This window comes from Zalophus californianus, chromosome 3, assembly GCF_009762305.2.
Source record: "Zalophus californianus isolate mZalCal1 chromosome 3, mZalCal1.pri.v2, whole genome shotgun sequence".
NCBI classification, from domain to species: Eukaryota; Metazoa; Chordata; class Mammalia; order Carnivora; family Otariidae; genus Zalophus; species Zalophus californianus.
The window spans coordinates 99,037,341-99,064,217 of NC_045597.1; the positions used below are offsets into that span (position 1 = coordinate 99,037,341).

The 26,877-nt window shown below is 34.6% G+C and overlaps 1 protein-coding gene across 2 annotated transcripts in view; it reads right to left on the bottom strand.

Annotated features, from left to right (window-relative positions):
• Window positions 1–26,877, bottom strand: part of ACTR3 (actin related protein 3) — a 60,103-nt gene that overhangs the window by 10,290 nt on the left and 22,936 nt on the right. For both annotated transcript variants that reach the window (XM_027588700.2, XM_027588701.2), the window contains exons 2-8: window positions 24,706–24,761; window positions 21,048–21,172; window positions 18,376–18,486; window positions 15,131–15,226; window positions 13,355–13,462; window positions 8,002–8,145; window positions 6,068–6,241 (exon numbers count right to left, since the gene is read on the bottom strand). In XM_027588700.2, coding sequence (XP_027444501.1) covers window positions 6,068–6,241; window positions 8,002–8,145; window positions 13,355–13,462; window positions 15,131–15,226; window positions 18,376–18,486; window positions 21,048–21,172; window positions 24,706–24,761 — 814 coding nt within the window. The remainder of the gene's footprint in view (window positions 1–6,067; window positions 6,242–8,001; window positions 8,146–13,354; window positions 13,463–15,130; window positions 15,227–18,375; window positions 18,487–21,047; window positions 21,173–24,705; window positions 24,762–26,877) is intronic.

The window sequence follows — 26,877 nt, forward strand, 5'->3', positions numbered from 1 at the left end:
AAAGGAAAGAGTAAGAATTAACAATAAATTGTCATAGGTTACTCAATACTCGACTATGCTCAACCTAGGGTCCTCACTAAGTTTATTTTTAGGCCTTTTGTTTTCACTCTCAGCAAAAGGATTAGTCCTGTCTCTGAATGCTCTCTGATCAGGTCTTAATACTACTGCAAGTGGCTATCAAGGGAGGAATATCTATCCCCTCTTCTGAAAAATTTAGAGAATACACCCAAGTAAACAAAGCAGTCCAAATAGCTTTGTCAAAAAAATTTAAATTTCCCTTAAAAAAAAAAAATCAGAGTGCCAAGCCCATTCCATCTAAAAACAGTTCTTTCAAGCATTTGTGATGAATTTAGCAATTCAAAAAATAAATACCCTTACTCTCATATAGTTTATGTTTAGTGTCCAAGTTTAGATACCTACACTTTCATCTAGCCAAAACAAAAAACAGAGTGAATCTTCCAAATGACAGAGGATATCTAGAACTACAGAAGACAGAATCTTAAAATTCACTTGGGAAGTGACACAGTTCATAGTATACCAAAAAAAAAAAAAAAAAAAAAAAGTCTATTCTGGAAAAACATGGTGAACTAAGCACACATATCTCAACTTGTTCTCCCTACTAAAAGCACCAATAAAGAAATTTTTTTAAAAGATTTTATGTATTTATCTGACAGAGAGAGACATAGCGAGAGAGGGAACACAAGCAGAGGGAGTGGGAGAGGGAGAAGCAGGCCCCCCGCCAAGCAGGGAGCCGGACGCGGGGCCCAACCCCAGGACTCCGGGACCATGACCCAAGCCGAAGGCTGACACCCAATGACTGAGCCACCCAGGCGCCCCAAAGAAATTAAAAAAAAAAAAAAAAGGAATAATTCCAAATGTATGGAGAGAACAGAAAGGTAAGAAACAGCAACAAAACTTGGCAACTGCAATGTGGAAAGCAGATGGACAAGACTACGCACTCCCTCCAAAACACTTAGTAAGTCATCAGTAGGGAAAGCCAAGAATAAGGCTGTTTTCTATCACCACCACCACCACCACCACCACCCCAAAAAGAACTGGCTGTACCTACCAGCATTGAAAGTGAGGTAGAAGAAGGACAGGAAGGAACACTGGTTGACAGCCTCTGTGAAAAGCAACTAAAGTCACAGATCCCAGCTACAGAAGTCTATGAAATACCTCTTCCTCATCCAAGGAGAAAGGTGGCTTATCTATTCTCTAAAGGGAATAAATTAGAGAGCCCCAAGACTCTTATACACGGCTGAAACGAATGAAAGCTGGGGGCTTTTAAGTGAAGATATGCAGCCCACTCCAACACACAAATGCTGACCCTCTTTCCATTTGGCTGCCAACCTCTACCCTCCAGGCAGTAATCTTTTTGGGAACCGAACTATCTGAAATGATCTAAGGAAACACATATAGGGCATTCCTCCAAAGAAAAGACCATAGTCAAAAGCCCTACCCACAAAGCTCAGATATCCAATCAGGGTTTTAGTGTCCCCTTCTTAAATGAGTGGCCCCCAAAAACCCCTAGCATGAAAAATATAGGAATCAAAACAGAGAGAAAAAGCAACCTGGAAGAAAGAGACTATGCAGAAAGAAGAAAACTTCAAAAAACCTAGACTAACATCCTCAGAGAGCCAGAAGATATGCAACCATGAAGCAAGAACAGAGCAGCATAAAAAAGGAATATTCAAGAGCAGATGTAGGGGAAACCCTTGAAAATTAGGTATGTTACCAGAAAGAAATTCAACAGAAGGTTCAGAAGGTAAACTGAAGAAATCACCTAGAGAGTGGAACAAAAAGAAAAAATACAACTAGAAGAGAAAACAGAGAGAGCACATGAGAATGTCAGGGGAACAAAGGGATAACCTACAAGTATCTGGAAAGAAAAAAAGGCCCTGTACAAGGTTTAGAAATCAGAACAGTTTTTTACTTCAAGTTATAATGGGAAGCAACTGAGCTAAGGCTTCAAAATGCTGAAGAAAAATGATTTACAATCTAGAATTCTATACCCAAATTATCAGACAAGTATGAAGATAAAATGAATACATCTTCAGACATGCAAGGTCTTGAAATTTTCATGCCTCATGTGCCCTTTTTATCAGGAACCCCAATGGGAAATGATTTCCACCAAAATAAAGAAAGGGAAAGGTATGGGATGGAGGCAAGAGGGATTTAAGCGAGAGGCAACAGGAATCCCCACAATGATGGTGAAGGAATATGACAACTCTGTACCAGGTGCAGAAGGAAACAGGTTCAGATTGGGACATAACACATGCTCTGGAAAATTAAATTGATTATAAAGCCCTTTGCGTCTGAATATCCTGAGAAGACAGTTATAAAACTGGTGGATAGAGTTTAGAGGTGAATTAAGGATCATTATTTTAAAACTAAGCAAACAAGTTATTGTTTCCCATGGAAAACAAAATATAGGACAGGAAAATATTTCATTGTAAACTGTATGACTCAGATCTAATTAGAATTTGTGTTCACAGATCTGATTAAAATTTGTGTTCACAAAAATGTAAGCATTGAATTTTTACCTAACTGAAATTATAATGTAATTATTGGGACAAAAAGGTATGGAAAGGTACTGTTTATCATGGCAAAAAAAGGGAGAAAAGGCAATCCTCTTCCTCCATAGCTGGAAACTGACAGAAAATGCCTAAGACTGAAAAAACTTGAAGTCGCAATGCAACCAAAGCAATCTGTAGCTATGAGGCAATCACCAAAAGAATCAACTAAAAAAGGCTGAAGTGCTTACCTCCAGGAAAAAAATTAGGGAGAGAAGTATGCAGGACACTCCTAGTTTTTGTGAGAATTTCAATAACTAGGACTTTTGAACAATGTGCATATACATAACTGATTTTAAAAAACTATGAAGAAAAACATGGATTTCTCACAGAAGAAATTATTTACAAAGAAAAAAATGCTACAGAGTAAAAGGTGTTGCAGTTTTAAAAAACTTAATGAAGAAAACTTGGTGTATATCAAATGATAAAGATTAAATAGAAAAAAAATTATATATGAAACATTAGCAACAAGGTAAACTGACATCCAGACAATTATCCCTTTCCTAAGCAACACGGCACAACCAAAACAACAGTTTATTTACGTATCTAACATGTCAAAGGTTTTTTAAGACTGTCAGGACCTTAGCTGAGGACATCTGTCAAGAGTATTGCACTCAAATGCTTCCTCCTTTAAAATCCAAGATATCTCTTACCTCCCACGCTATTACCTATCTTGTGGTAATGATCCTATTCACCTAGGACTTTGGTTCTGGATCTTCTGCAATTCTCTAATTCCTGTCCTCCACTTGGAGGTTTAGTACCTCTCTCCAGTATTTCAACTTCAACTGATGTTCCTTAACCCATAACCTTTAATTCATTTGACTTCAGCAATTCACATACACATGACCCCAGAGGAAAATGGGACCTGACTGCCAGCTACATGGTTATCTATCCTCCTAAATCACTACTAAAATGACAAAAGAAAATTACAAGAAAGGATTAATGCCCAAGGATGAAAAGAGGAGGTGAGTAAACAATGAATAAAATACTTCAATTGTGTTTGGAAGACAAAAAAGGAATGTTACATCCTAAGTGCTTCCAGAAGGGCATACTGCTAAGAAGTCAATCCATTCACCCTGTAGAACCTTGAAGTCCCCAAAATTGAAATGATAAGAAACCACAAGAAAAAGTAAAACAAGGTTTTAAAAAAACTGTTAAATTTCTCTATATAGAAATAGTGAGACTCCCAGGATCCCTTCCAGATCCTGTAAAAAGTTAATTACAACCTCAATGAATAAATGAAATAAATGAACAAAGAGAAAATGACACAAATGAAGAAATGAAGCAAAAATTTAGGAAAAGCTCAATTTTAAGAGAAAAAATTTACAATATTATAATTTTGCCTCAAAAGCAAAAAACATTAACAGTATAATACTATTCATATACTGTAAAACTACTGATTTAGCTAATAACTATAACATAACATACATACAGGCTGAGGGAAGAGGGTCTAAGGAAATATCAACTAACCTAAAAGGAAGTTGGTAGATAAATTACTTACATTGCTATGTCAAGAAATAGGACAAATATCTGGAAATGTGCAGGTAATTACCAAGAGTGCTGGCTAAGTGAGAGCTAGTGAATGCTCTGCAGAACACAAAAAGAGTGAGAGTAGGGGTGGAGGTTGAGGAGCTGCTGTTTTTGTTTAAGCCTGTCAGTGTTATGTGACTTTTAAAACTATGTACATATATCCTCTTATGAATTTTTATTTTAAAGACTGCAAAGAAAATGTGCTATCTAAGCCTTAAAACACCCCTATACCTGTCTGACCACAATGCCTTATCCCAGGTGCTCACTCCTTTGCTCCCAACTTACAGCTATATGCCAATTCATCATGATCTCCAATCCCTGCTCATATTCTTCACATCCAGTTGTTCAAGTTACACATATGGGAATCATCACAGATTCTTCATATTCTTACTCCCCTCACATCTAAGTAATCAGTAAGTCAATGTTGATTCTATTGCTTTTCTCTTACCTCTTTCTCATTCTTATTGACCTTACTTTCTCCTGTGTGTTGGCTTCATTCTAAGGCTCCACTCTCTTCCTCAGATTCAAATCCACTAGGAGAGCTCTAAGAGCACCTAGAGAAGCCCTGGGATTTGCTCTGACTGGATGGGCTCAGGGCACATGCCTACCTCTGAACCAATCACCATGGCTGGGGGAATGTCCTGCTCAGACTGGCTGGATCCAGGGACATCCCTCCCAAGACCCACCCAAACCACTTGGCCTGACAGCAGGGGCAGATGGGATCCCTAAATGTCAGAAGAGGGGGAATAGATGGAAGCCTTCATCCAGAAAACTGCAATAAAATCACCTGTTTCCAGTTTTTCATGTTAATACTGTAAATTTGATTTTAATTTCTAACTGAATCACACTCTCATCATTACCTGTTTCCAACACAATTCACTCCTCTGTTTCAATCCGTCCAACCCAGTGCAGAGTGACCTTTCTAATACCATACATGAATCTGTGTCATTTGCACTAAAGATTTCTGCACAACTACAGAATCCAGTAAACTCCTTTCTATAGCATATTAATCCCTCATGAACACCCATCTGGACCCATCTCTTACCAATCCCTTCCTTTATAATTTTATTATCTAGCTCTCTCCTATCCCAGACTTCTACCCAGCCTATCTCCTCTGCCAGAAAGATACTCCCCTGACATACCTGCCTGACAAATATGTATTCACCCTCAACTGTCACCTCCTCTAAGAAGTTTCCCTAGTTCCCCCAAGCAGACTTAAGATGCTCTTTGTTCCTATGCCCTCCCCAAATCCATGCATATTAAAGCAACTATACCTGTTTAGATATTCATCTCCCTTATTCTCTGAGCTCAGTAAGAGCAACATAAAATAATTTTTCATCTTTAAATATTCCATACTTAAACTGAGACCATGAAAATTATATTCACTATTTGCTAAGTGAATAAGCAATATTTAAAAATAACCATTTTTAATGCCGAATAAGCACAGTAGGCATTTAATGTAACTTTATTAATAAATTTCTTATACTAAGTTACTAGAAGAATTTTTCATTTAAAGCACACATTTCATTAACTTAATAAAACCTGCATGTTGCTAACATTTCCTAGACACAGAAAACTATTTTGCTGATATTTTGTTATGATAGTCAACTAATGGTTCTTGGTTTAATGGTTATTTTATATGGGGCCAGTGGTAGTTCTAGAACTTTTCCAAAAATATTTCATTTAAATGGTCATAAATTTTAAGGGCTCCCCTCTTTCCATGACCCCACATAAGCCACAACTATTAAAAAAGACATGTTTTAGTTTTCTAAATACGTGAAAAATAGTAATTTGTTTAGCCTATTTCACATAGGCAATTTTTCCTCTTGAAAGTAACTCACTATAGCATTTTAGTATACAAAAAAAAGTTCCTGAGATGAACTTTCTGAATTTCTTATGGCTGACTGATAATTTCTGCTGAATATTTCAAAACAATTCCATCAAAAAAAAAAAAAAAAACTTACCTCTGGATGAAAAAAGATTTCAGGTCCCAAGAATCTCTCATAACCAACATCAATAGAAAATTCTTTCTTTGAGATAGCATTGATTCCAGTATATTGCTTAATCCACTTTGATCCATCTGTGTCATACTTGTTAAATTCTTTTACTAAATCTGGGCAGACATAACTATAGCGCTCCTAAGAAAACAAAGAAATGAGTAATTATTTCTTCATTTTAGGAACAGTAGAAAAGGATGACATAGTTTTAGCAAACCAGAATCAAATGCACAAATATCTTCAGAAAATAAAATTAAGAAATTAAGCTGAAGAAAATTTTATGTTAGGACATTAGTTTATGTTTAGTACAAACAACTCATCTCTCATCTCCTACACATAATTCCTGGCTTCATATATAAAGTGAATAAGATTTGACCAACTAAAAACAGAACCTCTACTATCTCATGAAAACATTCATTAATGTCATTCAACATTTTATACAGTTCCAGTAATTAATGGAGTTTGCATTATGAAGAGGAGAAAACATAAAATAAATACAGAACTGGAGAATAAGTAATAGTTGATATAACCCACAATATAATATAGACCCTTAATCCTTAATACCTTCCTGCAACAAAACTGAATATGGTCTAAGTAAATGAGCAAAAGAAAAAAGGCTGAAAATAAAAACTATTCTTTTTTACTTTATCACCTGCAGTGCTAAATTGCTGAATATCTGGTTATAAGTACTAAAAGTAAAAGTTTTCATCAAAAACTCAATTAAAAAATGTTATGGGTTATAACATTCTATTTGTAATTTATGGACTCCTGAATCCAAGTCTCATTTTTTTTTAAAAGAAAAACACACACTTCACATATTTTTGTACATCAAGAATTCTACTCCATGATAGATGCAAATATTATTACTAATAATTGAAAGACATAAAAGGAAATATGGAAAACAAAGGACAATTTGATTATGTTGTTGTAGCTCTTCTTTCTCCAAATGTTGGAAGTAGGAATTACATGGAAATGATAATTCTTAAAAGACATTCAGACTGAGCATCAGTATTCTCTCCATCAGATTTGAATCCTTGGTGCTTTTGTTGTTTTTTTAAACTCCACAGGCTTCCCAAAGATGCTGAAGCAGTATTCATGTTAATTTTTTATATATTTAATTTTGATGCCACTCTTTGGGTGAGTTCTGGCAGCCATTTCATAATTCCTTTACTACTAGGAAGTAGTAAATTCTTTTTCATTCCTAACCTTTAAAGAGTGAAAGAAACCCTATAATCAGGCAAAGATAGGCAAATAAAGATATTTTTGCTGGGGCAGTTTTGCTTTCACATACTGAAAACATATGAGAAACCCACTGAAATTTTTGTAGGTATGTTGGCAAATGATAAATTTAAAAAGCAATGCTAAGTATTTTGACAGTTTACATGAAGCACTAATCTAACAAAGACTTACATAACATACTAATTATTAAAACACCTTAAAGTCTTCACATTTTTCTTGTTTGCCATTATCACTTGAGCCAAACACCACCTCTATTCTATAGTGAAATGAAACAATTACATAAAAAAAATTTTTTTTAATAGAAAATTGTTAGGATTAAAATAAAGAATCCAGTGAAGAAACTGAGATACAAGGACTCTGAAGTGAACTAATTATTTTTACTACAGGGACTAATCACAAAAATGTATGCTAACGTCAGTTGGTACAATGTTCTTGACTCAAACGTGAAATGTGGAGACAACAGGCACAGAGTTGATAATCCTGCAAAATTTCCTTACAAGAAATACAGAGAAAACATATATATAATTAAGAGTAATAATTTACAACTTGTTAAACAAAAGGTTTTTCTAAGTACTGTTCTTCACCTGATAGTTTCTCATGTTAATATTGTAAATTTGATTTTAATTTCTAGCTGAATCACACTCTCATCATTACTTTTTTACCTTTACTGCCTTAGCAGTTTCCAAGGATTGCTCTGGAGGGATTCCTACTTCTCGGTCTCTCAGCAACTGCTGAATAAAATATGTTATATCTCGTCCTGCGATTGGAATGTGCTTAATACAGCTGCCAATCACATACCCTTCAGCCTAGATGAAAAAAAGTGGCAAATTTACTTCCAATGATTTCAAAATTAATATAACCTAAATAACCATCAAAGATTAATTTCTCAAATTAATGTGTTTATATTCCCAAATATTGCTTAATCCTAGGAGAATTCTTCTAGTCTTTATTCTTCAACTGTATTCCTCACAATACTACATTATATAATTTATAATACTGTATAGATATTATGAACAAGAATGGCCAGCAACTTAGATTATTCTTTTACTGGTAAGAGTTTATAACCAAGACTGCAATGACTGAACAACACAGAAATTAAAAATTTCAGAAGTTTTAAATGTTCTGATAGCAGACCAGATAGGAAATTATTTTAAAATCTTTTATAATTTCAGTAAACAATTTAGATAGCATTGTAAGAAATTTGATCATTAATCCACAAACTCATTTTTCCTAATGAAGTAGGTACCAATTTCATAAGGCTGAGGCATTCTATGCATATCAATAATGCCAAATAATTAAATTCTACACAATGAATTCATAAATTTACTGATATGAGTCGGAAGTACAAAAAACAATGTAACAAAATTAAATTTCATTGGGGTGCCTGGGTGGCTCAGTCGTTAAGCATCTGCCTTCGGCTCAGGTCATGATTCCAGGGGCTCCTGGGATCGAGCCCCGCATCGGGCTCCCAGCTCAGCGGGAAAGCCTGCTTCTCCCTCTCCCACTCCCCCTGCTTGTGTTCCCTCTCTCACTGTGTCTTTCTGTCAAATAAATAAAATCTTTAAAAAAAAAATTAAATTTCATTATCCAAGAATATCATCTGGCCATGACAGAGTATTACGGATTGGATTTATCCTCTCACCTTAAAGAAAAAAAAACAGGACAAATTAAATGAAATAAACATTTTCAGACACTCAACAGGCAGAGTAGGGCAGTGTTCCCAATGATAAGGGAAAACAAACAATATGAGTGCTATAAACATCCCATCTCACTGCCTAGGAAGCATTCCCAGGCAGCAATAATGGGAGGGAGAACCCAAGCAGAGTCAGATAGTCTTTTTCAGGTATGATAAAAAAAAAAAACAAAAAACAAAACTACAAATCTATAGATTCAAGAAGCTCAACAAACCCAAACCCCAAGAAGAAATGGGAAAGGGAAGAAAAAAAAAAAAAAAACACACACACAAACATATTTAGGTACATCACAATCTTGAAGGGAGCCAGACAAGTAAGAAATATCACAAAGAAACAAGCATAAAAATGACAGCAGACTTATTTTCAGAAACGATTTAAGCCAAAAGATATTAGAACTACATCTTTAAAATACTGAAGGGAAAAAACTATCAACCTGAAATTCTACACCAAGTAAAAAATCTTTCAAAAATGCAGGCAAAATGCTTTTTCAAAGGATGTACATAAGTTGAAGGAGTTCAGAGTCAGTAGACCAGCACAATAAGACATTTTAAAGGCAGGGGTGCCTGGGTGGCTCAGTTGGTTGAGCATTCAACTCTTGATTTCAGCTCAGGTCATGTTCTCAGCGTTGTGGGACTGGTCCCATAGGGCTCCCCGCTCAGTGTGAGTGTGCTTGTCCCTCTCCCTCTTCCTCCCCCTAAGCCCCTTCCTCTCCCTACCCCCACATGCACACATGCTCTCTAAAATAAACAAATAAAATCTTAAAAAAAATAAAAGGCAATGTTGAAGGCCATCATTCTGGCAGAGAGAAAATGATGCTAGATGGAAATGTGGACCTTCACCAAGAAACAAGCACTGGAAATGCTAAGTGCGTAAATATAAAAGAAATTTATCTTTTTTCAAAATCTCTTTTAAAGAGGAGATTTGTTCTCAGCTGACATATCCTACCCCTCCCCAAATTCTTATGTTGAAGTACTATCTCCCAATACCTCACAATGTGATTGTATTTGGAGATGGGAACTTTTTTTTTTTATTAACATATAAAGTATTATTTGTTTCAGGGGTACAGGTCTGTGATTCATCAGTCTTACAAAATTCACAGCACTCACCATAGTACATACTTTGAAGAGGTAATTAAGTTAAAATGAGGTGATTAGAGTGGATCCTAATCTGGTATGATTTATGTTCTTAAAAGAAGAGATTAGGATACAGACACACAAGGAGACCATGTGCAGACAAATGGAGAAAATTAAGCCACCTAGAGAGAAGACACAGAGAAGCCTCAGAAAAAAATCAACCCTGCCAACATCTTGATCTCTGACTTTATTGCCTCCATCTGTGAAAAAAATTAATTTTCTATTGTTTGAGCCACTCAGTCTGTGGTACTTTGTTATAGCAGCCCTAACAAAACTAATATACTACTTACAATGAAACAAATTAATAATGCACTATAAGTTTGTAAGATGTAGAAATAAAACGAGTGATTATAGTGCAAAAGGGAAGTACATTGTTGTACACTTCCTATTTATGAAATAGATTGTTTGTAGTTAGATTATAAATTAAAGATGTTTATTATAAACCCTAGAGCAACCACCAAAAAATAAGCAAATGACAATAAGTAGAACATAGCTAATAAGTCAATAAAGATAAAATGGAACTATAAAAGAATACTCCATTAATTCAAAAGAAAGCAAAAGGAAAAGAGAACAAAACACAGGAATATCCAATTCTTAATATCCTTACAAAAATTCATTCTTTTTCATGTTGATAACTTATATTTGAAAATTACCTATTTGAATATTATCAAGATACTGATATTACTGATTAGTTGTGCAGATATTAAGACTGGGGTCAGACAGGGCACCTGGGTGGCTCAGTCGTTAAGCATCTGCCTTCGGCTCAGGTCATGATCCCAGGGTCCTGGGATCGAATCCCACATCGGGGTCCCTGCTCGGCAGGAGGCCTGCTTCTCCCTCTCCCTCTTCTACTCCCCCTGCTTGTGTTCCTGCTCTCGCTCTCTCTGTCAAATTAATAAATAAAATCTTCAAAAAAAAAAAAAAAAGACGGGTCAGACATAACCAGTTTGAATCCTAGCTCCAAAACCTACTATTTGGTGATCTAAAGCAATTCATTTATTTGCATTTTTAATGGATAAACTGAGGTGTTCAATATAACCTACATTATAGATTCTGAGGTTTAAAGGAAAATCTTAAGAATCTCTATGTACCTAATAAAGAAAAACTATAAAAAAAACATGAAATATTGGACACATCCCAATTTCCAAGATATTAAAATACCCCCCAATGGCAAATTAAAATCTGATATAGCCATAGAATGAAATATTATTTGGGAATAAGAAATGAAGTACTATACATTCTACACCTTGGATAATCTTGAAAACTTTAGGCTTCATGAAAGAAGCCAGTCACAAAAGAAAACCACAAAGTATATGATTTCCATTTACATGAAATGTCCAGAAAAGGCAGAAAGTGTATGAGTGGTTGCCAGGGGCTAAGGTTATCATGGGGAGACTGACTGCTAACAGATACAGGGTTTCTTTTTAGAGTGATAAAAATGTTCTAAAATTGACTGTGTTGTAATGGATGCACTCTGTGAATATACAAAAAAAAACACTTAAGTATACACTCTACAGGGGTGAACTATATGGTGTGTAAATTATATCGCAAGAAAGCTGTTACTAAAAAAGGGGCAATTATTACTAAAACTATTGTGACATTGGGAGGGTAGATTATGACATCTAATCTAAAAGTAGTCACCCTGAGGATGTAATTCTCAAAAGAGGTTGCCTGATGCATTAAAAATAGGAATGACTAGTAATAAAGAAATAAAAGTTCAAAATAATTTCATTTCTTAAAAGATAGTCAATATAATATAAAAATTTTAAAAGATAAACCTTTCTATATATCTAATACTATCAGTATGATTCCAAGTAGTCATTTTTAGTGTATTTAGGCACAATAAAAACCCTAATTTGTCATTAAGAATTGGAAGCACAAGGACCTTGGCAGAAAAAATGCTATCTCTAACAAATAATCCATCTGGTGCATTTTTCTTAATAGGCTTTACTAAATCCAAACCATAAAGTACGATCATAACTTGAGTTTTTTATTCAAAAAAATAATTTCCAGGGGCACCTGGCTGGCTCAGTCATTAGAGGATGTGACTCTTGATCTCAGGGTTATGAGTTCAAGCCCCACACTGGGCACACAGCTTAATTAAAATAAAATAAAATAAATAAAAATAATTCCCAAAAGTCATTAATAATGGCTATGTGCTTATAACAAACTGTTAGTTAACCTATGCACCAAACTGAAATCTATTAAGGATAAGAGAGATTATCAACTGGCTAACCCATACAACACAGACACAGCCAAACCAGAAGACAATTCATGTTTAAGGCAAGACTGATGAATCATAGACCTGTACCCTTGCAACAAATAATACATTATATGTTAGTTAAAAAAAAAGAAAAAAGAAAAAAAATTTTTTTTAAGATTTTTTTATTTATTTATTTGAGAGAGCGAGCACGAGAGGGAAGAGGGTCAGAGGGAGAAGCAGACTCCCTGCTGAGCAGGGAGCCCGATGTGGGACTCGATCCCGGGACTCCAGGATCATGACCTGAGCCGAAGGCAGTCACTTAACCAACTGAGCCACACCGGCGCCCAAAAAAAATTGTTTTAAGACATACATACATACATACATACATACATACATACATAAATGTAAAGAAAGGCATAGGGGCACCTGGGTGGCTCGGTCAGTTAAGCGTCTTCCTTCGGCTCAGGTCCTGATCCCAGAATCCTGGGATCTTGCCCCCACATCGGGCTCCCTGCTCAGCAAGGAGTCTGCTTGTCCCTCTCCCTCTGCCTCTTCCCCTCTGACCACTACTCATGCTCTCGCTCATGCTCTAATAAATAAAATCTTAAAAAAAAAAAAAAAAGGCATAATATATTTCCATTCTGGTTACTCCAACATTTTCTAATTATGAATTACAAACAATTTCTAATACTTTTAAATCATATTCTAATTACAGTACCAACCTATATAGCAAAAGAAAGATTTTGGAATTTGTTTATAGAATTTTAATATTTTTTTTAGATTTTATTTATTTGACAGAGAGAGAGACAGCAAGAATTTTAATATTAATATGAACAAAATACAGCCCTAGCTGAACAAATGGCCAAATCAGAGCAAATTTTTCAAGTTTTTAAATTTTTTTTAAAAGTAGTATTAATTCATATCATTTAACTCTGCCAGATTTGTTATCTGATAGGACTATTTGGTAATTTTAAAATATCCTTACCACAGGAATGACATGGGTGACACCATCTCCACTGTCTATTACTGTACCGGTCAATGTCCGTTCTCCTACTTGTCTTGAGGTCCAAGATGCAGCTAAGGCAAGAACAGCCTTAGACAAAAAGAAATGTGACAGGCAAGAAAATAAAAACAAGCACAAAGAGTTAATAGAAAAAAATATTTCACAGAGTACTTCAATTTTAAATGTACAGTTGACTCTGGAACAACACCAGGGTTAGGGGCACTGATCCCTCCAACACAAGCAGCTGAAAATCCAAATATAACTTCTGACTCTCCAAAAACTGAACTACCAATAGTCTACTGTTGACCAGAACACATAAACAGTCAATTAACACATTTTGTATGTTACATCATATACTGTATTCTCACAGTAAAATAAGTTATAGGGAAAAAAATGTTAAGAAAATCTTAAGGAAGCCAAACATTTACAGTACTCTATCGAAAAAAATCTGTATATAAAGTAGACTTATGCAGTTCAAACCTGTGTTGTTCAAGGGTCAACTATAGTCACCTCTGGCAAGACAATACACAAAATTCATTTACATTATTCAGTAAAATTATTCACATCCTACATTTTAAGACAAACTTACAGGCTTATATTTACTTTTAGGGGCATATTTATAAATATTCCATGTTTTTACAAGGGTCAAAATGGGGAAGACTAACATGAAGTATCACAGTACTAAGACTGCCAGGCCTTAAAATTATGTTTATATGGGCTAACCTGTATACAAACCACAGAGTGTAAGTAAAGAAATACACAAACACCCAATCACCAGTTATTCCATACATAGATGCCGACAAACAAGTATCTCTACCATAAGATTAGCTCCAAATTTTCTAAGTGCAACATGCATTTAGGAATATATAACAAGTTATTTAACCACAGAAAAAGCCATTATTCACTTCTAAATATGATTTAATAGGAAACAAAGTTGATGAAATTACATTTTTCTATGAAAAACACTGGCATAGGCAATAAAATACAATTCTTTTTTTTAAGTTTACAAATTAAGAATTAACACAGCTAACTCATTTTTTAAAAACTGAATCCAAGCCTCCACAAGATACATGGCCAATAATTGAAAACAGAGCTAAACTTTTACCTACTTGCAATGTAATAGCTGAAAGGGACCTAGAAAGTTATCTAGGCCATCCACCTATTTTAACACAGGATCATACATCATAATCATTGTTACCTAAGAGAACTATACAATAGTTTACATACTTATTAAGCATTGTGATATGCTAGACATCACATTCACTACAAGCTTAAAAAACAAGAGGTGAGCTATGATCCTGAGAGGTGGGAGAGAAGCCATTCCATGAAAATACATTTACAAAGTAAGTTCAATAAAATATTACAGGGATTTATGATACACAGAATACAGAGGGGCACAAAGGAGAAGGTGGTCAAATACACTTAGCAGTCAGTCAATCAAAACTATGAAAAAAGGACACACCAAATGTTTCAAGGATAAATGAATATGTATATAAAGTTCTTGACCTGGAATAAACATTCAATAAATATTAATACCCTTATTTCTGTCCCATGAAAAGCTCTGAATTATCTAAAGATCATTAACTTACTTCCTTTAACATTTCTTTTGCTAACTCAATTTCCTATGATTTCTAAATTACTGATTCAGGAGAGAACTAAGACATGCTTTGAGGTCATAAAAAAAAATATTTTTAAGAGTGAATTAAACCAGATAAAAATTCAAGAGTCAAGCTTATCCTGACTTGTGAACTTTCTTACCTGCACAGCAATGTACAAGCCTGGAACATTGAAGGACTCAAACATTATTTCAGCAGTATATTCCCTGTTTTCTGGAGTATTCAGTGGAGGTTCAGTCTATTAAATTGAATAACATTTTAAATTGACAAGATCAGATTATTTTGACAACTTTTAGGCAATTTTTAAGTAAGAAATAATTTATGTCAAAATTTTATTTAAAAATCTTAGAGATACAAAGATAGACAAATAGACCAAAGAAAAACTATATAAAGAACTCGAACAGATCTATGCATATATGAAAACAGTATAGTTATTCACACAAAAAAAGAAACCAAATTCCTACATTACATCATTAAACACTGATAAAAGGAATGAGAGAGAGAGAGAAAGGAGACCTAGTCAAATCATCTTATAAAAGGGTAATGACAGATCCTCAGGGAGACATACCAATGGTGTTTCTAGTAGCAGAGTTCTCACCTATATATTGTAATGTTTTCAGCAGGATGAACTGGGTCTGTTTATAACTACAGTAAATAAGCCAAGATTCTACATATTTATGCCATGCTTCTTGGAAACTGTTATTTAAGTTATATAACTGTTAAGAGTACTATTGGAGATATTTACACAGTTCTCTTCAGTTTATATGACCACATATATCATTTAGAAACCTGCAGATTAAGTCTGGGCCAGAACACATTCTAATGAGGTGAGAGAGGACTGAGGAAACAGTACTTGCAATCCTGAACTTCGTTTCCCCTATACCTCGTGATTACTTAAATCATTTAAATTATTAAAGCTTGAAACTGGGTTAAGACCTCTGATTCTTACAAGTCTGATTTGACAATCCTTTTTGTTATCTCAGATATTTAAAACAAAAGGCAAAACCAAATTTCATAAAAACAGAAGAATGATGTAAGAATGATTGGTAAGAATGATTCCTTAAATTTCAAGAGCACAAATTACAGAGAAACATGGATAAAACTTGAATTCACTGCAAATTAAATCTTTTTGTTAATTTAAAAAAATACTATAAGGTGTTTTTTTTTGCATTAAAATACTATAAGGTTTTTAAAGAAAATGGTCAACTAAGAGTAGACTTTGTGCCTATGTAAAATCTTTAATAGCTAAACTACCTGATGTGTTTTAAACTTATTTGAAAGAGTTTTGGAACTATGTTCAAGGCTTTGAAGATAACTTAGTGATAGATACATATAAAATTAAGCAAACTGAAAAATCTAAGGCAGTTAAATTATAAACTCTAAGAAAAACAAAAGTTCTATATAAAATAAAATATAATCAGAAAGGCCTCCCAAAGAAAATATACTAATAGATAATAACACATAAAAAAGTGCTAATAAAACATCATTAGTTATCAGGAAAGTACGAATTAAAACCAAAATGAGAAATCTTACACACCCACCAGAATGGCTAAAATTAAAAAGACTGACACACCAAACGTTGGATAGAATGTAGAGCAACCAGATTGCTAACACATTGTTGGTGGGTGTGCAAAAAGGTACAACCCCTTGGAAAAAGTCCTGAAAGCACCTACCCTATGACACAGCTATTAGATATCTAGGTATTTATGTAAGACAAATGAAAACATGTCCACAAAAACACTTGTATAAGAATGTTCACAATAACCAAAATATTCGTTAACAGTCAAAAACCAGAAACAGCCCAGGTAATCATCAACAAGAAAATGGATAGTGAGGCATATTCATACAACAGAATATGATCTAGCAACAAATTACCGGTATATGCAACAATGTGGATGAGTCTCAAAAATTATGCTGAAGTCTTAAAGATCATATCTTGTATAATTCCATTTATATAAACCTCAAATATAGGCAAAACCAATCTGTGCTGGAAAAAATCAGAACAGTGGTTGCCTCTAGGTACAGGGGCAGGAATTAATCAGGAAAGGGCATCAGAAAACTTTCCAAGCTGATAGTAATGTTCTATATCTTGATAAGGGTTTAGGTTACACAGATGTACGCATCTGTTAAAACCAGGAGACGGGCAAATTGTATCATGCATCCTATAAGACAAATCCAGATCACCACTTGTTTCTGTAAATACAATTTTACTGGAACACATTCAGGTATCACCTAAGGTTGCTTTCCTGCTACAAAAGCAGAGCTGAGTAGCTGCAGAGACCAGATGGCGCTCAAAGCCAAAAATATTTGCTATCTGGACCTTCAGAGAAAGTATGCAAATGCCTGGTCAATACCCACAGAATGGTAGAGTTAAGATTTATACATTTTATAGCATATGAATTTTACATACATAAAAGAACTATAAACAAATAATGATCTCTAGTTGATGATACACATGCTAATGTATTTAGGGGTGAAACTACTCCATCTGCAACTCATTCTGCAGTAATTAAAAATATAAGATGAAGTGATGGATAACCTGATAGATATCTTATGCAATTATAATAAAGTTAATACTTGAGTCTAGGTTGTGTACATGTGGGTGTTTACTGTAAAGTTCTTTCAACTTTATGTGGTCTACCCATAAACAATATTCACAAATAACAATAAAATACAGAATGTAGATTTCATATAACTATACTGTAGAGAGGGGGAGAAGATAAGGATTCTGTGTTGAGAAGGAGGGTAAAAGAAACAAAAGCCTCATTTTTCCTACTTTAGGAAGTCAGTAGGTAATGTCTAATATTTAAATGAACAAACAAGAAATAGAGAAGATGTTTAAATTTGTGAGATAACTATCACAAAAAGCTCTTTAAAAATTTAAAGTGTTTGTCTCTAGATAACATGAATCAAAGGCTGGGAAAGATGAAGAAGGAGAGTGCTATTTTTTTTTTATTTTAAATCTTACAGCATTTGATTTTTGTAAGCTGTAAACATTCATTGCTTTGATAAAAATAAGAAAAGTTTAAAAATTACATTGTATTTTTCTTGCCAAGAATTACTAGTGAAATAATGATCACACCAGTTCAATAAAAAAAGCGAAGTGCCGTATTTCCAACGTTTTTGAACCTTACTGTTCCTATCATAAAGATCACATATTAATTATGAAAAGAACTTTCTAAGTGCCTAAACCTTGTTGCTTCAACATATTACAACTCTACTAAAACCCAGAACTGGATGATCTTAAAGACAATACAGCATGGTAACAAAGTCTTTTAGACACAGGATAATAAACAACAAAGTATGCCCTAGTGAGTACAGATGTGATGAAAACGTTCTCATTGTTTCTTCAAAAATGTCCTCGGTGAAATTATAATTTGTACTTACCAAAAGAAAATAATGGTCTTCTGGTTCTGCCCTTAAATATTTAAAGATCACTTGTTCCATAAACCTTTCCATCAAGTCCCAATCTTCAACTATACCATGGCGAATTGGCCACTATTAAAACAAAACACAAATGAAATCTTATTAATGTCAAAAGTAAATAAAACTACCAAAAACGGAGAGAATTAAATCAGGAAAGCATTTTTCAGGTGTGATTTAATGATACTGTAGATCATCCTTAGGAGACGCATACTTTACTATTCAGAGATCAATGAAATTATTCCCACAACAGATTTTCAGATGGTTCAATTAAAATACATAATGTAAATATTAGGAAGAGAACCATCAGAGCAATCCTGTGATAGACAAATCAAGAAGGATGAAGATTATTATACACAATGGGATTTAACAAAGAGCTTAGTAATAATCTGCACTCAAAGAATCTGAAACTAAATAAGTTTGGTGGGTTTTTTTTTTTAAGATTTTATTTATTTATTTGAGAGAGAGGGAGAGAGAGTACTCAAGTGAGCAGGGGGAGTGGGAGAGGGAGAAGAGAATTTCAAGCAGACTCCCCACTGAACCCAACCTCCGGATCCTGAGATCATGAACTAAGCAGAAATAAAGAGTGGACACTTAACCGACTGAGCCACCCAGGTACCCCAAGAAGTTTGGTTTTAAAAGAAAGAGAAAAACAACAGCTAAAAGGCTGAGGAAAAAGAGTACACATAAAGATTGAGAGAAGTTTTACTGTTTGGTTTGTTTGTAGCATTTGGAAGACTTAAAAATGTGTTTAAAAGAACAGAATAAGTGAAGAAAAACTCTGGCCTCTTAGCTCACTGACTTCATCACCTTCAAAAATTTCTTTTCCATTTTGGCTACAGTATAGATCTTAGTACCACTATTACATCTCTAAATTCCTAAAATCCAAATACAACCCTCTCTGATTACAACCTCTTCTCCTACCATACTGTAGCACCCCACTATACTCCTGATCACAATTAGACTTACAGTCCACTGGCTTTTATTTATTTATTCCCTAGCCATCAAACCTGCCCAAACACACACACACACACACACACACACAAACACACAGAGTTTAGATTTTATGCTCCATCACTTTGAGTATTCATATTTCCTTCTGTCATTCCACCTATCAAAACCCAACCTAGCATGACACTTCACTAAATATGCCTATACCCAGAATGCTAATCACACTGAAGGCACATACATAACTAGGTGGATAAAACTTAAGATTTCATAATTGCTATTCTCGAATGAACCTAACTTTGTGTGGCAAGTCTTCCGTTTCCCTACTCTGTTCATCTTCACTCTTCACAATGATAATTTTAAATGTCCTATCACTCATATTTCACCTTCTCCCCCGAATCCTTGGGCAGCAGAGATGATGTCACCAAGTATTTCACAGAGAAAGGAGAGGCCAAAAGTCAGGAATCCAACCTCCCTCCACCAAATCTATAAAACTGATTCCATACTTACCCGTTTCACTTCTTTATAATGTAAGAGACCCTCCACATATCAATTAGATCATCTGTGCTCTGGACCCCATTCCTCTAGCTTTCTCAGAGACCTGGATTGGACTCCATCTTTCCTGTTACTTAAATCTAATGGCTCTTTCACATTAGCATTTAAACATCTCTTCCATCTTAACCCCACAACTTGTCTATTCAACTATCTCTGCCTCCCAATTGCAGTCAAACCTCACTGAATATTACTGTCATTTTTTCCTGGCCTAACATTCACAATCCAACCTACCTGAACCCAGCCTCACTGGGTTCTCACTCTTCTAAAACTATTCTTATTAAGGTTACAAATGACATCCTTACAGCTAAAGATAGTAATGTATGGGCTCTAGCTTACTTGATAGATTCCACACTATTTACATTCCTTCTGTCTAGCCCAGGCTCTCTAACCACGGCTTCTCAGTCTCCTTTGTAGGTTTTTCCTTTTCTATCCAAACCTAATTGGTACATTGAACAGGCCCCATCTTGGGCCTCTTCCCAAGTACATTCCCCTAACTAATCTCATCCTTTCTAGAGGTTTATTGATACCTTCCAAATATTTGTCTCCAGCTATCCTGTTTCGGAGCTCCAAGAGCCACATTATTTGACTGCCTAACAATGTATAAGATGTCTCTCAGGTACCTCAAACATAACATTCAAAACTAAACATGTCTCTAGATATGGCAATGTGGAGGTAAAAGAAAGCCACTCACATTGACAGCTCTGAGATCTAGTGAGTATGGAAAAGTAAATACTGCTCATGTGAGTGAAAATTTTCCTCTCAGGATTAAAAAAAAAAAAGTTAAAGCAAGACTGGGAAAAGCTACAGGGAAAAAGAAATTTCTCTGGTGAAGAGGCTGAGGATATTAGGCCTGTAACACAGTAAAATTCCAGATGCCACAATCACTGAAATAATTTAAAAGATTTTATTTATTCATTTGTGAGAGAGAGAGAGTGTGAGCATAAGCATGGAGAGAAGCAGGCAGAGGAAGAAGCAGGCTCCCCGCCCAGCAAGGAGCCCGATGTGAGACTCAGTCCCAGAACCCTGAGATCATGACCTGAGCCGAAGGCAAATGTTTAACTGACTGAGCCACCCAGACATCCCAAACTAATTTTTAAAAGAAAATATTATTTTTACAAATCATAAAAATATACCTTTGTTGCATACGTAGGTTTTTCTATTGCTTCATCACCAATAAAGAAGTCTAGGTCATCGACACCTTTCATCACCCTCCTTTGAGCTTGATCACCCACTTTTGCAGACTCCTTAATAGCAATACCTCAAAAATAAAAGTTATTTATACATGTCAAAGTTTGCTTTTTTCAAATGAGACAGAATTTTAACTTCTATTTCTTCCGTTATAAAGTATTACTAAACAAAACATGATCTAACACACTTAAACTGTTAAAGCACAGAGGTCATTTAAGAAATTGATGACAAAATTCATTTAACACAATGAAATCTCAACTTCCATCCACAGACAAGGCCTCAAGTGTAAAAGGCCAAAAAAGAGTACTGCTGTGGGAATGTCTCAGTTGTATTTTTTTAAAACTATGTAAGATCTATTTCGATTTGAGTAAAATTATAATCCCACCAAGCCAACATATGCTTGATGGACAATCAGAAAGAAAAAACTGGAAACACTAACAAATGAAAATGGGGAAACTGCAAGGAGAATTTTTTTTAAAAAAGCTTTCTTCCTATTTGCACTATTATGGACTGGTAATTTAAAAATAACACTGGCATAGGGTTCTGTTAAACTTTAATCACATATACAAATGGAAATTTCAAATCATTTAGGTAAAAATCACAATACTCCCCTCAAATAATTTCAGAAATCCAGCACACAGTTCTTGACCTAAAACTTGTTATATATTTTTTAATTAAATTATACATTTCTGAATCCGTCAAGTTAAGCAATCATTCATTCAAAATAATTATCTGTATGCACTTAAATACTACACTTCCATTTAGTAACAATTATATCCCTAACAAGATGGGTAGAAAATACTGAATGAATGACATTCTAAATCCAGTCTACTCCTTCAAAATTTTAGAAAGCTTCTCTAGTAATTTATTTATAATGTACACAGACATCCAGATGGCTCACTATAAGTTTCCTGAAAAACAAAGATGTATGCAAATAACCTTGAACCATATAAACAGGCTTTCCAGATCAAATATTCATGCTCATCAGTAGCAATCAACTGTATGTATCTGCTGGTTAAACACTGGACTTGCAGCATTAAAATTGGTGGAAAAAACTCCAAAATCAAAAATCTACTTTCAGCAGGAAAATGGATTTTTAACATGCTGCAACTTGTCATAAGAAAGACAATGAAAACTAAAATTGCACATTTTGGCAAAGAGATGAAAATAGAGACTGGATACAATGGTGATAAGATCCTAAGGTTCAAAAGATCAAGATTATATGGGTCTCCAACAAAGACAACACAGCCACTTAAGAACATAAAACATCAGTAATCTCATGAAATAAATGTTTAATCACAACATAACACCTTATAAAAGATTATAAATTATGAAATAACAAAATTGGCATTTTATGGGTTGAATTGTCTTCCCAAAAGGTATGCTGAAGTCCAAACTCCCAGTACCTCAGAATGTGACCTTATTTGGAAATAGGGTCTTTTGAGTTAAAATGAGATTTTTAGGGTGGGCCCTAATCCATTATGACTGCTGTCCTTACAAAAAAGGAAATTTGGACTCAGCCACACAGAAAAGACAATGTGAAGACAGGGAGAAGACAGTCATGTGACTGGAGTGATGCATACACAAGGTAACACCGAGCACTGTCAGCAAACATGGGAAGCTAAAGAGGCAAGGAGGGTTTCTCCCCTAGAACTGTCAGCAAGATTATGGCCCTGGTGACACCCTGATTTTGGACTTCTAGCCTCCAGAACTGTAAGTTTCTAATGTTTTAAGCCACCCAGTTTTTGGTACTTTGTTATGGCGGCCTTAGGAAATTAATATAAACATACCTAAGATTCTAACACTAAACTCAAATATAACCAAAGTCAAGTACAGGTCCACAAAAGTATTCATATTAGTCAAAAAAAAAGCTAGTATTTGTCATCAAATTCTTAAAATAAATGACAATCAATATATTGATACATAAATGTGGAGGAAAAGTTAAAAAAAAAAAAAACACACACACAAACCTGTCTTTCAAAGTAGACAACAAACATGCATAAGTAAAACAAGGAAAATACAAGAGTACCACTAAACTAAGACCACCATAGTCATGTGAATGAGCTATTTCATCAGCGTCACCTAAAATCCATTCTATGTATTAAAGAATTAGATTTAGGTAGTAGCCTTAATTCTTTTGTTTTGTTTTGTTTTAATTGAAGTATAATCAGCATAAAATGTTATACTAGTTTCAGGTATATAACATTCTCATTCAACAATTCTATTCATTACTCAACACTCACCATGATAAGTGTAGTTACCATCTGTCACCATACATTGCTATTACAGTATTATTGACTATATTCTCTAGCTGTACACTTTTCATCTCCATGACTTACTTATTTTATAACTGGAAGTTTGTACCACTTGGTAGTAGCCTAAGTTCTTACATAACCAATTCGTAGTTAAGTATCTAAAAGTATATCACAAGTACAAAGTCCAAACAGGTTTGTTACTACAGAGTTAAAATTTAAAAAAATAAAATACATATACATTATGTGTATACGTGTGTGTGTGTATAAGCTCCCCTTTTAAATACAATTTTGACAATGCATTTCCCATATTTCACGTTTAATTTTGTCCTTGCTATATTCATTACAAAACCACTGACCTATTCATGTCCAATGAGTGCCCATTTGAAACTAAAGATATGCAGTTTTTGACAAGCCCAATAATTTCTACCTTGCTCTCAACTTCACTGATATGAAACCTAAGCTTCTTTCACTACTATCCTATATGTTCATTTTTCCATTTCCTTATTTTCATAAATTAAGAATAATACAATACACAAAAATATTCAGTCACATAAACTCCTGTGTAAAACTGGTGACACTCTAGGAGTCAGCATCACCAAGCAATGGCTCCAAACGTTTTTCATCTGATATATTCAAGTCTTCATATGGCAGTAGGAGAAGTAGATCAGAGGCATTACTATATGATGTATAAAAGGTAAACTGTTTGAAAGTCAAAAGTACAAAAGTATGTCCATCAAGAACCAGATACATAATCCATGCTAACAAATGAGAACACTAACAAACCAAGTGTGAGAGTATTTCTAAAAACTACTGACAAACTACTGAAAGTCAATGGCCAGGCCACAGTGAAGTTAACAATAGGACAGAACAAAAACAACTTAAGTATGGTTATAAGATATTAAAAAACAGCTAAAGTCAACATCTCTAAAAATGAGATGCCATCCCTCTTTTGAAACATGGACTCTCATCAGGGATGTCAATAAGCCCCAAGCCTGGCAAACTGTAATCATGTCCACATACCAAAGAATAGTCTTCATATGTATGTGATGGAGGATGCACTACTTAATATTTACATCCATGCACTGTTAACACCAATATCCTCAAAGCAAAAAACTGTTTACTTATCGGCTCATTTATTTTTGCTTTAAAAAGAGACATTTGGTAGATCTGGTAAACAGAGAACTAAAGAGCTAACATGAATGGTGAGAGATGTGGAAATGAGGTCACACTCAGCAAACCATGTTTCTAAAGGACTAAATCTTATACAGTGTCAGAAACAATTATCTTTTACTTTATTACAAAAAAACTTCTTTAAATCAGCTTATTTGTGACTTAAAAGAATACTTACAGGAAGGAATGATAAACTGTGGTTCTGTGTTTCCAGCATATCCTAGTTTTGTATACCTGCAAAACGAAAAGGAAAATTATAAGGAATTCACTAACATCTTAGCGATTATGAATTTATTTCTCAGATTTCCATTTGTTATGAAGTGAGATTCCACTGTGAGTAAATATACAAAATTCTATAGGTTCAATGCATTTAAACATCCCTACTTTCTAAAGGTATACCAAAATTATACCCACAGCTTTTAACAAGAAATTCTACTTCTACAAACTGATCCTACAGGGATACTCATACATACCTGAAAGAACATGTAACAAGACCATTTGCTACAATCTTGCTTATAACAGCAAGAGACTGAAAATAAAACATGAAATGAGAAACTAGTTAAATATGCTAATCTGTGTTATGCAGCTATTAAAAAAGGTTGAAGAAGCTTTTTATGGACTAATATGGAACAATCTCCAAAATGTTTTGTTAATCGAACAAAGCAAGAGACAGAACAATGTTTTAAGTATGCTATATTTGTACAAAAGTAAGGAAGAGGGGTAAGAACATATGAAATGTATTTGATTGTACAGGCACAGAATATCTCTGGAAGAATATAAAGCAACACTAATTTTGCTTGTCTCCAGGGAATGAACTCGGTAGGTGACAGGCAGGAGTGATAAGGAGATTTTTTATTAAATATTTCTCATACCATTTGAATGCATTACTATTAAAAATAACTGTAATTTTTAAATGTTTTGCCACAGTGGATTCAGCCTATAATCTTAAAATGGGAAAATAATGTTAACAATGATTAGGAACTATAAAAACTGAGCTTTGAGGAGCAGCATGTTGTGGGCTACACAGGAGATAGCTGGACTTTTTCTGTGGCTATGCATGAAAATCTATTAACTATGCCCAGGCTTTAAAGAGAAAGTAACATTTTATATTATTCCATATTCAAACTCACTGCTCAAGAGCAGACAGGTAAATTGCTGTGAAATTCTTGGATTCTAATAATATCTGCAGAACTTTTTTTTTTCCCTAATATAAGGAGGAGGGGAAAAAAAAGCTCTCTTTGGGGGATATTTTAGTCCCAAAACTAAGTTCAAGAACTTAGAGAGCCAAACATGCTAAATCACTAAAAATAAGTAGAAAACATTAACTGATCCAAATCGGGTATGCTCTGACTAAACCTCTTCCAAGATTCCCCACTGTCTGGGTTTAAAAAAACCAACAAACAAAACTTGTTTGCAAGGTATAGAAAAGAGCTCCTTTAATATTTGGCTCTTGACCACCTTTCCCAGCAGCCCTGACACACTACACCAGTCTCCCTAGCCATAAAACGGCTAACAGTTTCTGGACAGACCAACTCATTTCATGCCACGGAACCACTATTAACACTGTTCCAACTACAGGAGATGCTCCCCTTTCAACACTGAATACAGCTGCTAAACTCTTACCCATCCTACAAAATTCAAGGTAAGTATCACTACCTCTATATGAAAACTTTTCTATCCTTCCAACAGTATACTTTGCCCCTACAGGAGACAAATGGAACTGACTTATGTCTTACTACAATAAAGACACAAAACAAGACCGTCTAAAACTGTCTGAGCCACAACACCCTAAAAGTCTACTCTCTTAACACTTAGTGAAAGGATTAATACCTAATTATTCCTTCATCTAATCCCTCCACTTTTTTTGCCATTAGTCACCAAGCAGTTCAAGTCATTATATGCAATGCCCTAACAGAATACCTTACTTCCAATTCTATGACCCCTACAAAGAATAGAAATAATCTCCCTAAAAATCATTGCCTAATTCAAAAATCTTCAAATGAAGCTGTACTGCCCACAAAATTAAGTACAAACTTGTTCCCATTTCTATAAAATGATTCATTCATTGTAATTCCTAAAGTCCCTTTCAGATAAAAAAAAAAAATTACATGATTGATTCCTTCAGCTGAATATTACAGTACTTCACAATAAGCCACAATTAAAGTTTTTAAGTGTCTCCCATCATTTGCTTCCATGAACTCAGCTCAAAACACACTACACTTGTTACTCATTTTCCCCTACATGACTCGCAATTTCCCAACACATGTTACCTGTGCTTACACTGCACCCTCTCAAAATGCTCCCACCACAACTTAGGACTCCTCCATGAAGTCCTTCCTGATCATTTTAA